The sequence below is a fragment of the Haliotis cracherodii genome, unplaced genomic scaffold, assembly GCF_022045235.1.
Source record: "Haliotis cracherodii isolate W230 unplaced genomic scaffold, xgHalCrac1.p SCAF_4, whole genome shotgun sequence".
Classification (NCBI taxonomy): domain Eukaryota; kingdom Metazoa; phylum Mollusca; class Gastropoda; order Lepetellida; family Haliotidae; genus Haliotis; species Haliotis cracherodii.
This window is the reverse complement of record NW_027266297.1, coordinates 14,927,586-14,940,688: the sequence shown is the minus strand read 5'-3', so window position 1 is coordinate 14,940,688 and position 13,103 is coordinate 14,927,586. Positions and strand designations below refer to the sequence as shown.

At 42.6% G+C, this 13,103-nt stretch overlaps 1 protein-coding gene across 1 annotated transcript in view; it reads right to left on the bottom strand.

The window, feature by feature from the left end:
• LOC139479922 (sushi, von Willebrand factor type A, EGF and pentraxin domain-containing protein 1-like) overlaps positions 1–13,103 on the bottom strand; it is a 74,313-nt gene that overhangs the window by 45,081 nt on the left and 16,129 nt on the right. The window contains exons 8-17 of the mRNA XM_071262845.1: positions 11,738–11,986; positions 10,742–10,978; positions 9,730–9,921; positions 8,878–9,002; positions 7,936–8,008; positions 6,665–6,796; positions 4,441–4,665; positions 2,934–3,095; positions 1,383–1,544; positions 891–1,052 (exon numbers count right to left, since the gene is read on the bottom strand). Of these exons, the coding sequence (XP_071118946.1) occupies positions 891–1,052; positions 1,383–1,544; positions 2,934–3,095; positions 4,441–4,665; positions 6,665–6,796; positions 7,936–8,008; positions 8,878–9,002; positions 9,730–9,921; positions 10,742–10,978; positions 11,738–11,986 (1,719 nt within the window). The remainder of the gene's footprint in view (positions 1–890; positions 1,053–1,382; positions 1,545–2,933; positions 3,096–4,440; positions 4,666–6,664; positions 6,797–7,935; positions 8,009–8,877; positions 9,003–9,729; positions 9,922–10,741; positions 10,979–11,737; positions 11,987–13,103) is intronic.

The window sequence follows — 13,103 nt, the reverse complement described above, 5'->3', positions numbered from 1 at the left end:
GGTGTCAGTAAAGATCAGTATTTACTTCAGGTGCATTGGCACAATAAGAACAAGCAGCACCGTTTTCATCTCACGTCCTGAAGGACAATTGGTAGCATAAGGTAACAGACACTTTTATGGGTTGGACGATCTGACATGCTGGAAAGGAGGTCTGTACCCGGACTATGTCTCACACTGGACAAGCTCTCACATGACAACGATCATCGCAGTAATAAAGATACTAGTCGGACTATCTCTCATTCCAGACACGCTCTCACATGACAACAATCATCCCAGTAATAAAGATAGTGGTCGGACTATCTCATCCAGAACACGCTCTCATAAGACAACTATCATCCCAGTAATAAAGAAAGTGGTCGGACTATCTCATCCAGAACACGCTCTCATAAGACAACTATCATCCCAGTAATAAAGATACTAGTCGGACTATCTCTCATTCCAGACACGCTCTCACATGACAACAATCATCCCAGTAATAAAGATAGTGGTCGGACTATCTCATCCAGAACACGCTCTCATAAGACAACTATCATCCCAGTAATAAAGAAAGTGGTCGGACTATCTCTCATCCCGGACACGCTCTCACATGACAATGATCATCGCTCTAACATGACAATGATCATCGCTCTCATATGACAACGATCATCCCAGTAATAAAGATAGTGGTCGGATTATCTCTCGTCCCGGACACGCTCTCATAAGACAACTATCATCCCAGTAATAAAGAAAGTGGTCGGACTATCTCTCATCCAGGACACGCTCTCACAATACAGCGGTCGTCCCAGTTATTATAATTGAAGCAGTGATATGTGTTTCAGAAGTAGCAGCAACATTAGTAAACGTGTTGACAAGAAGCGATTGTGACCTCCATTCAGGACAGGTGACAATACCTTCGCAGTCTGTGACTGATGACGCCGCGGAGTGAGTGGTCAACGCACGGTGTGGACACTGGAAGCAGGCAGACTGACCCTCCTCCTGTTGAAATGTCCCCTTTGGACAAGGAAGACACGGTCTGAGGCCGCTCTTGGACACATAGCCAGCCGGACAACGCTCTGGAATAGAACCAAAACAAAGTGTTCATTTAATTGTGTTTTTTGAAAGACCCGAATAGCACTCACCTAGTTGTCTTAGTAAACATATATCCGTTAAACAACAAACAAACAACATGTCTAGATTTCTTCAATTTCTGAAAACGAAGAGATCCACTCGGCTCCTTTATACTATATATCTGAAGAAAATATAAAGAAAAAACTGTTTCATTGATAGTCTTAGTGGAAGCTCAGTTATTAGGTCGAAGGCTATATACAAACGTGGACAAAACAAACCTATGTAGTTCTGCATAATCTGCGAATCTGAAAGGTGTGACGTATCATAATGTCTACCTTGGCACCTGTCAACCGTCCGGCTGCCCCGTTTTCTGGTGGTTCTGTTGGTAGGGCAGGGTAGACACTCTGTCTGCGCATACTCCGACTGGTAGAAGCCTACGTCACAGGTCTCGCACCGCTCCAGACCGTTGAAGGAAAAACTTCCCGGAAGACACTGAGCTGAAAGTACCCACAGCAATGAAATTTTTGTACAACGTATACCATGGTACGTGGTGATTCCATGTTATACTAAGGCACCAGCAACCTATGCTGGTCGTAATACGTCAGGTTCGGTGACTTGGTGTGTTTTTCACAACATCGATCACTGGATTGTCTGGACGCGATTATTTTCAGACCGCCATCATATAGCTGGCATATAAACAAATCAACAACAAAAAACAATAAACAAACACATTATATCATGGATACAACAGAGAAGAACTGATCCCAAGGTGCGCTATAGACTAAAGTTAATTTCATCTTCCCGAGCAAGAGAGTTAACTGACTATTAAAGTCCAGTTTCCACCCTTGCCGAATTAGGCTGGTATTATGGAGTTAACATTTTGGCTGGACTAACGAGTCTATGAATAGTCCAATCAAATTCGCGCACCGAAATCGAAATCCGGTTCGTGAACTGTCGTGCAGATTTCGATCGATATCAGGATTTGCAAAGCATGTGCACCGCCAACTCGTTGTCAAAAAGATATTTGCCAAATCTTATCCTGTTTTTAATCAAGGTGATCACGTGATTTGAGGCATTTCGCGATGTAAGACCCCTTTAAGACAATATAGATCTTGATTATCGATCAGATCACCTGACTGGGCGCCAACATTTTGCTTGAAGCAAATGCAAGTGAAACGAGAGGTGGAATCTGATTGGTCCATTGGAGAGGCTTAGAAGGGGTATAACTGGTAATAGCCACTGGTGGGGCTACGATCGAGCCAAGAATTCCAGTCTAGTTCGGCAAGGGTGCAAACTGGACTCTCTTGCGCCGGGAAGATGAGTTAATGGTGTTTCACGCCACAGTGAGGAAAATTTATGAAGGATACTAGATCCACGAAGATTCATACTCAACGACAATGTCAGATATTCTCGTCAGATTCGTACCTGTGGAGCATTCGAACTGTATTAGGCTGACCCGTACCCAAATGTGAACGATTCGTACCTATTTATGTTTTAAAGCAAGATATCCGATTTCCTTTTATTGGTATAGAGCGTGAATAGGACACACCCACAAATATGTTTCTAATAATGTATTCAGCACTAAATTCTCATATTATCTGACCTGCACGTTTATAACAATGTTTTCACAGCACACTTACATTGCCAAAGACCCATGCAGATGCGGGTTAGAATTGCAACCCATGCTCGCCGTAAAAGGCGACAAACGATGATCATGATGTCAATCACTGGATTATCTTATCCGGACTCTCGATTATACAGACCGCCGTCATATAGCTGGAATATTGCCGAGTGCGAACAAAATACAACAAACAAATTGGCTTATCGACCGTGAGATACGTTTTGAAAGGGGCGGTGGATCATGAGGGACATTCAACAAGCACTACCTTTGCACTCTTTTGACGTCCTTGTGTTAGTCTCGATTGTGGACTGGTTCCCCGGGCACACGAGGCAGGCCACGGAACCCTCCACGGGCTGGTAGGTCCCCACAGAGCAGCTCTCACAGGTCTTTCTGATCACGTTGAAGTACATTCCGACGGGACATTTGACTGAAAATATGAAATATATACAACTCCAATTAAGGTGAGGGCCATCCGACTCTTTCATATGACAATAGTTAATATGTCTTGCCCTTTCAAGACGTCCCTTTAATACTATCAGCAGAACAACATAGGTGAGGTGAGGTGAAATGGGGTTTAACGTCGCGTCCAAGATTATTGCACTCATATAGCGACGTGCATGCATGTGTATGTGTGTGGCTGCTTGTACTAGTCCGGACTGATGCCGATTTATAGTGCTAGCCCACTGAGATACCATGCCGCAGTTTAACATGAATACCTCACTCATACACAGTATACTGACTCCGAGCCGACCAGTCCTTGTTTAAGCCCCTTAATGCCGAGCGCCAGACAGGGTAACAACAAGTACAATCTTTTAACGTCTTTTGGTATGACGCGTCCAGGGATCGAACCCCGGACCTTCCGCTCTCCGGGCGAAAGCTCTACCATTAGACCACGAAAGTGGTCTCAGAACAACATAACTCGGAGCTACTACACAATGAGAGTAAGAGTTAACGCCTGATTAACAGTCCCGAAATGTTAACGCGGGAGGCAAAGACACTCCGAGGCAGGTGGCAGAAAGTTTTTTAGTTGTTGTTATTTTTGACCTTATAATTTCGAACTTAAGTAAGTCAAATAGAAGGTCGTAGACAACCATTACTTCTGGTGAAATCTTGACGGATCTGGTGCCGAGAACCATGGGTATGTCAACCACGAGTACATAAGAATTTCCATTTCTGTTATGATACCCCAAAGTGCCAGTCCGTTTTCTTCATAACCCTCCTCAGTGAGTGAGTGAGTGAGTGAGTGACTTGGGTTTTACACCACTTTTAGCAATATTCCAGCAACACCAAGACGGGGAACTCCAAAAATGGGCTTCACACGTTGTACCCATGTTGGGAATCGAACACGGTTCTTCAGTATGACGAGTGAATGATTTTAACCACTAGGCTAACCCTCCTCAAGCACGCAACATTAATAAGCACGATAATAATCACATAAAAGGCAATATATTAGACAAAATAAATGCCCAGTTTTTGTCATGATTTGTATTTTTTTAGGTCCCGTGATGTGTTGATACCCCTTCCCTGATGCTTTTCAGCCTATCCATTCCTATAAATCATCGGAGCGGTCGGGTAGCCTAGTGGTTAAAGCGTTCGCTCGTCACGCCGAAGACCCGGGTTCGATTCCCGACATGGGTACAATGTGCGAAGCCCATTTCTGGTGTCCCCGTCGTGATATTGCTGGAATATTGCTAAAAGCGGCGTAAAACCATACGCACTGACTATAAACCATTGCATGCCCTCGTAGAAAGACTATTTGTGTTAATGCTTACCACACGTGCTTCGAATCTGGACCATGCCCTCAGGGCACATGAACTTGGGTTGGTTGGGGTTGAAGGTCATGTTCTTAAAGTTCATCTCTCTTCCACCAAACCGGAAGTTGAAATGTCCTGCCTTGGCATCTTGCTGCAATGTCTGAAGAATCGTCTTCAGGTTTTTGGTAATGGCGAGTTGGCGTCTGTCATCCTCTGTCTCGTTGCCAGTCGCTGTTACTGTACCTAGTGAAGAATGAGACCCACTGATATCCAGCCTACATGTATACATATACATATACGATAGTGAAGAATGAGACCCACTGATATCCAGCCTACATGTATACATATACATATACGATAGTGAAGAATGACACCCACTGATATCCAGCCTACATGTATACATATACATATACGATAGCGAAGAATGAGACCCACTGATATCCAGCCTCCTTGTATACATATACATATACGATAGCGAAGAATGAGACCTACTGATATCCCGCCTACATGTATACATATACGATAGCGAAGAATGAGACCTACTGATATCCATCCCACTTGTATACATATACATATACTATAGCGAAGAATGAGACCCACTGATATCCAGCCTACATGTATACATATACATATACGATAGCGAAGAATGAGACCCACTGATATCCAGCCTCCATTTATACATATACATATACGATAGCGAAGAATGAGACCCACTGATATCCAGCCTCCTTGTATACATATACATATACGATAGTGAAGAATGAGACCCACTGATATCCAGCCTACATGTATACATATACATATACGATAGTGAAGAATGAGACCCACTGATATCCAGCCTACATGTATACATATACATATACGATAGCGAAGAATGAGACCCACTGATATCCAGCCTCCTTGTATACATATACATATACGATAGCGAAGAATGAGACCTACTGATATCCCGCCTACATGTATACATATACGATAGCGAAGAATGAGACCTACTGATATCCATCCCACTTGTATACATATACATATACTATAGCGAAGAATGAGACCCACTGATATCCAGCCTACATGTATACATATACATATACCATACTGAAGAATGAGACCTACTGATATCCATCCCACTTGTATACATATACATATACGATAGCGAAGAATGACACCCACTGATATCCAGCCTACATGTATACATATACATATACGATAGCGAAGAATGAGACCCACTGATATCCAGCCCACATGTATACATATACATATAAGATAGCGAAGAATGAGACCCACTGATATCCAGTCTACATGTATACATATACATATACATATACGATAGCGAAGAATGAGACCTACTGATATCCAGCCTACATGTATACATATACCAGAGCGAAGAATGAGACCCACTGATATCCAGCCTACATGTATACATATATATATACGATAGCGAAGAATGAGACCCACTGATATCCAGCCTACATGTATACATATACATATACGATAGCGAAGAATGAGACCCACTGATATCCAGCCTACATGTATACATATACATATACGATAGCGAAGAATGAGACCCGCTGATATCCAGCCTACATGTATACATATACTTATACGATAGCTACGCGATAAATCGCAAAGAACAATGAAGAACGAAGCGTGGTTTATTTCACGATAAAACATTGTTCTATCATGACGTCCTTTCTCGATGACGTCGTATATTGGACGACGTTATTTTTAAGAGGGAAGTGTCAAGTGAGTTGTTCCACTATATGTAGCTGGGCAACGCCAAAAAACGCGAACTGCACGATCGCATGCAAAAGTGGGAGAGAAATTACAATCGGTATTGGAAGAAAATGTACAGATGATCGACCTGAGGACTGTTCACCTGTGCATAAAATGGACTTCTCAGACACTGCCGAATTTGGATTCTATTAAGGGAGTCCTCATGGTTTATTCTCCCTGCAGAGTTTTATTGTATGATATACATCGCCCACTCCTCGCTCATTTCTTAAATAATAACCACACTAGTGCTACGGTTTTTGTGCACGTTGGAGAGGTAAGTTTAACGCTACTTAAGTAGGTGGAGAAACCAACTTGATCAGAGCGAATCTGGGATTGGAACCCCTGATTATAGGTTCCTGGCAAGCCTAAGGGACGTAACTCTACAGGCTTATTACCACGTCTGAGGCGACTAGGCCACCCGTGCCTGAGCTGACATACGTACTATCAGTAGATATAATCAGTGTTGGGATCCTACCTTCCAGCTTGAAGTCAAAGATGAGCAGACTGCGACCATGGCCTCTACTTCTGGCGAGTTGTTTCTGGTATTTGCTGATACTGCGCTTCCTGCGTCGGCGTTTTCCAAGACCAATGTGGATCTTGTTGTAGTCTGGGTGATATAAACGTTTTGTAAGCTGAGTATGAACATGTCTGTTGCCAGTGGAGTTCCTTAAAACAGTGCATTGTGTTTCACGCTGCTTTCAACAATATTCCTGTCCCACCACGGCCGGTAACACCAAGACGTTAGATGGATATTATTAATTCGGTGTTCTTCATTGTATTGTGTGACGAAGAGACTTTGAAAGAAGGAATGAATACTTTGTTCATTCTACTCAGCTTGCTCAGTACAAATATTATAAAAATGAAACCGGAACATTTGGAGGACATAGGAATATATTTTAGAACATTTTTTTATCTTTTATAGAACTTTGCTATTTACATATTTATTACCGTGTGTGCGACAACAACAAAGCATAACTAAAAAAGAAACGAAGGGAGCCTCACATCTTGTATCCACGTGGGGATCGGACCCAGGTCTTAGGAATACACCGGGCAGTGTTTGCATATCTTCATATCTTATTGGTTGTCTGACAAACTTACCTGATCAGATGACGTTTACGGTAACCGTATGTTTCAAGGTTTAACCAATAAGGGATTGGATTTCTATGGGGCAATGGGAAAACGTTTTGAATGAATAGTTTGTTAAGAAAATGACATTGATGAATAGTTTGTTAAGAAAATGACATTGATGAATTATAGTTTGTTGAGAAAATGACATTGATGAATAGTTTGTTAAGAAAATGACATTGATGAATAGTTTGTTAAGAAAATGAAATTGATGAATAGTTTGTTGAGAAAATGACATTGATGAATAATTTGTTGGTAGTGGTGAACAAAATGAATAGTTTGTTTTGTGGAAAATACCCAATGGTAAATGTGTACGTGTTGATAGTAACATAAATAGATTATTTGATGGTGTTCAGTACATAAATAGTTTGTTGAATACAGCTGGAGAAAAATGGATCGATTTCAAAAACACAACTTCACAATATAAAATCAAATGGACGCTCCCTATTCTAATTATTGTCGTTCAGCTACAACATGCATCAACACGCATTGCGCTTTAATGGTTGTAGAATATAAATGGGACTTTGTCATGAGCTGTGGATAAATATAAATAATGTGGGCATTTCTCTTACAAATTACAACTTTCGTTACTATTCAACAAACGTGTAAACTCGGACTAACCTTCACCTTCCTGACACGTGGTCTCAACCTCATCAACTGAGCAGATGAAGTTTTCTTCGCAGAGGTCGGATACCTTGAACAGAACATTTCAAAATCATCATCTGACAAGAAAAACATCGAGTGAATAGATTGAGTGAGTATGGTTTTACGCCGCTTGAAGCGGTGCCAGTCGTCTGAGGCGCCGCGATTCGCTGTGCAGATTGCGTTCCTTGGGTACACCAGGAACCTATGATTGTGGGTTCGGATCCCGATTCGCCACGATTTTGTTTCTAGGTTTGTCAGCACTACTCGTGCTCGTGGGTTTCACCGAAGTGGTAAACGTCTGAGACCTGCATCACTTCGGGTTTTCGTCCCACATAAAGCAGACACGCCACGATATAACTGGAATATTGTTAAAAGCGGCGTGAAACCCAACTTAAACAAAACACGGTCGCTGCACACGCTGTTAAATATAAATGGGTCGCCTGACCCCAGATCAATACCCAACTATCTTCATGAATTAATCATCGGGATATATCGATAGTTCAAGTGGCGATGACTTAATATTAGCTGAGATCATGATGCGGAAGGAGTGACTCATATCCAGTATGGTTTCAGTATCCCCTGCTGAATTCAGAGGAAATGCATATTGTCGTAAAACACCCAACAAGATTACCGCCTCCGTGGCGTAGTGGCGTAGTGGTGTCTGCCTTTGCATCCCATATGCGTGTCCTACACCTATAATTGTTGGTTCGAATCCCAGATTCGTCTTGATTAGGCTCCCAGGTTTCAACACCCGTACTCATTTCATCAAAATGGTAAACGTTCAAGACTTTCATCACATCGGGCTTTCCTTCCACCCATTGTACCCATGTCGGAAATTGAACCCGGGTCTTCGGCGTGACGAGCTAACGCTTCAACCACTAGGCTACCCGACCGCCCCCGCAGACTAGGAACACATACCCGCAGGGAAACATTTTTCTTGAAGTTCTCCTCTATTTTGTGCAGGATCTTCTTCTCCCTGCACGGAACCTTTCCCGTGAACTTCACCGACGCCGGTTGTACGACATCATTAGAGATTTGCTTCGCTGTTGAGAAAACGGTGACGTTAAAATATGAGACAAGTCGGTTCTTATGCACATTATGAAAGGAATATTTTATCCTTGACGCAATTAATTTGTGAGTGTGTGTTGGAGGAGGAGGTGTACTGATTTTTGCTGCAGAAAAGTCTTCTTAAATTAATTATGCTTCAGAATGCTGAAAACAAATTGCCTGGCACAAAAAATAATTTATTGTTGTAAGATGTTTTTAATCCAAGCCACTGTATATTTAGACGCATAGTTCGTATTTTTGAAAACAACATCTGCAGCTGAAAACACATCCTGTCACATTCAAAACTCATGTTTATGTCTGATCACAGTTCAAATACATCTCAGACCGTCTCCGTGGTCTAGTTGGAAGAGCGTCCGCCCGGAGAGCGGAAGGTCCGGGGTTCGATCCCTGGCCGCGTCATACCAAAGACGTTAAAATATGGTACTTGTTGTTACCCTGTCTGGCGCTCGGCATTAAGGGGCTAAAACAAGGCCTGGTCGGGTCGGAGTCAGTATCCTGTGTCTGAGTGGGATATTCATGTTAAACTGTGGCATGGTATCTCAGTGGGCTAGCACTATAAATCGGCATCAGTCCGGACTAGTACATGCAGCCACACACACACGTGCATGCACGTCGCTATATAAGTGCAATAATCTTGGACGCGACGTTAAACCCCATTTCACCTCATCTCACCTCAAATACATCTCAATACACCAATCTCACCTGAACAGTCGGGAAAGGGTACCTTCCCTTCAGGTTCCCAAACATTGTCATAGGCGCACCTGTAGTCCTCTGCAGGGGGTATGGCGAAGGCGTAACCAGGGTGACACGAGATGGTGCAGTGCACAGCCTCATCAGTCTCGTGACACGTGCGGTTACCATTGACAGGCGGTGGCGGGAACTCGCATGGATGGGCTGTCATGTTCATAATAATTATATATTACTTTGGATTCATTAAGACAATAGAAAATGGCTTCTTTTGCCACTACCAAAGTTAAGCAATGCACTATCGTAGATAATCATATTACTTTATGATGTGTGATAAGCAAGAGTATTTTTCGTCAAAATATAAATTCGATATTTTCTTAAGTTTGATGAAAAAAGGCGAAACCCCGTTCATCCGGACAGAACCGTTACCAGTAGATTCGCCCGGACGCACATAATTCCGGATAAAAGAATCAGGAGTACGTAGAATTGCATTTTGAATTATATACAGGCGTTTCAAAAAGCGATCCCAGGAAGGAGGGATTTCCGGATTAACGGATTTCGGTCTTACCATAAATTCATTTAGGGTTTTCCCGGTAAAAACACACACACATGTGAAAATTTGAGGGTTTTTTATCAGGAGCTGAAGGTAAAGTGTTAGTTTTGCCTAGTTCGGCAATGGTGGAAAATGGACTTTAACAGTCAGTTAACTTCCTTGCCTCGGGAAGAGGATTGTGGACTTGGTAGGTATTTTTCTGGTAGTTTTGTTTTGCAATATTAACACTTTACCTTCTTGTTTTAATATTCTCTTGGTTGCTTTCTGTTATACATTAAAAGACAATTCAATAAAGAAAATCGTAAAACAAATTTCATGTCAGGGATTTTTAAGTCTAGTAAAGTGTAGGCCTGGGTGCCGTTGTACAAAGCGAACTTAGCGCTAAGGTGATCGCAACTCCTATACCGTAACGCTAAGGTTGTTTAGTACAACGACACCGAGAACAAGTTTATTTAGATAACACAATTCACCTACGTATAACGCTGATATCCAGGATGCACGTGTTGTTGTTGCCGCTCCCGTCTGTGGCCGTGTACGTCACCTGGGTTACACCAATCGGAAACCAGCCCTGGTCATGTGACCTAGAGATATTCAGGCCCTCCTCAGAGTTGTCGCTAAACTGTGGCTCATCCCACGTCACGTTGCCGTACTTATCAGGGGAGACAACCGATGGAGGCGAGAAACATTTGTCGACAGTCGGAGGGATTGTGTCTGAAATAAGGAATTTTTGATGTCTTATAACGAACATTTATTTTAAGTCCAAAGACATGAATACGTACAGTTGTAATGGTGACACTTTTGGCTTGTAATGAAGCAACAAATTGTCCATTAACGAAAGAAAAGAGCTAAAGACGAACTTTCAAACTTTAATTCAGAAAGGCATACAATGTATATTGGTCATAAAGAAACGCAAGGTTCGTTAGATCTGTACTTTTGAGACAGAGAAAGAGAGAGTGGGAGAAAGAGAGAGTGAGAGAAAGAGATAGATACTGACTGCTTGTACTAGTAGACCGGTTTTATAGCGCCTGCCCACTGATATTAATAGTTTGTTGTTTAACGTGCAATCAGCAATAGTCCAGGTATATAATCGTAATTGTAAATAATCGAGTCTGGACCAGACATCCGCTGATCGACATCTTGAACATCGATCCACGCAATTCGGATACGATGACATGCATCAACCAAGTCAGCGAGCCTGACCACCCGATCCCGTTCGTCGCCTCTTACGACAAGCATAGATGCCTTTTGCGGCAAGCATGGGTTGCTGAAGACCTAAAAACTACCCCAGATGTTCACGGGTACAACTACAGCATGTACGACAATACCCCACATTGACTTAACCCGCTCTAATCCACTTAGTCTACAATTTACCTATACTTACTTACACTATTAACTGATGAAGAAAACGATGTAGAAACTGCTATTCCTAAATCTTATCATCAGTTCACGATATAAGATTGCACCACTTACCTTTGACCTTGATAGTGAACGAGCAGTTAGCCTTGTTTTTGCTGAAGTCCTCCACGATGTAGGTGACGACGTTGATGCCGATGGGGAAGCGTGATGAAGGCGACACCGCCGGCTCGGCTGTCATGGTTGGCAGAAAGCCTGAGTTGTCGACAGACACCGGCACCTGCCATATCACCTCCGCCGTGCTGTCATCAACGCCCGTCTCAGTCTCGATGTTGCTTGGACACTCAACAAATGGTGGCTTCTCATCTGGAACAGTGAGTGAGCGTTTTGAAAAGTATTCCAGTTAAATCACGGCATGTCAGTTTGATGTGGGGGGAAAGCCCAAAGTGATGCAGGTCTTGGACAAGTCCTGCACCATAACCGTGGAATAAATTTATTTTATGAAAAAAAATTGAAAAATTAGAAACGCATACAAAAGCAAGTCTAGCCAGCTCTAGCTAGCTCTATTCCACGTCAGCATAGGGAATATTTTAAATATTTTTAAAGTCAAGAAGGATATTGTGTAATGTAAGATTTCAGAGACTAAATGTTAGTCTCGTCTTGGACGTTTACCACTTCGGTGAAACCGCAGGGCACGGTATGATGCTGACAAACCTAGAAACATAATCGGGACGAACCGGGATTCGAACCCAATATGCTTGCCCAAGGGCCGCAACTCTGCACAGAGAATTGGCTTGGCCACCCGTGCCCCCTCATCTGAGAGAAGGCTGGTTGAAATATTAGGGGACTGAGGAGTTACTATTAGGAGTTACTGTTGACGCAACTTTGAACAGTATTTCAGTTATATCACGGCATGTCAGCTTAATGTAGAAGAAAAACCGATAACATGATTATTGGTGCACAAAACGGAAACCAGTGTAAAACTGAACCGTTACTAAGTGTAGCAATCAAGCACTTGTTCCCACCGTGCCACCCCATTGCCGAGCGAGAAAGATATATCATATACATCATAAGTTCACCTTTTTCCGAATTCAAAACATAGGGGCAAACAAGCAGCTTGGGTTATATACTCCCCAGGGAGCTGATAATGACTCTCGAATGCTTACTGATTCCTTGCCAACGTAATAATGTGGTGACGAATGAGGTGACGAATGTGGTGACGAATGGGGAGAATGGAGATACTACACACTGGACACCATAGGATGATGAAACAGTTCACTGTTTCACTTTCAAATATCTCATTCACTTCACATATCAACTTCATATGTCAATCTGTGCACACACGTTATGGAGCAGAGATTGGCCGGTGCTGTTCGTAAATTTCAATTTGTAGGTGTTGAAGGAATGTCAGTAAGGAAATTGGACCCACATGTACACCTGAATAACATTTCCTGAACCAAATACTTCTCAAACATACGTCAAC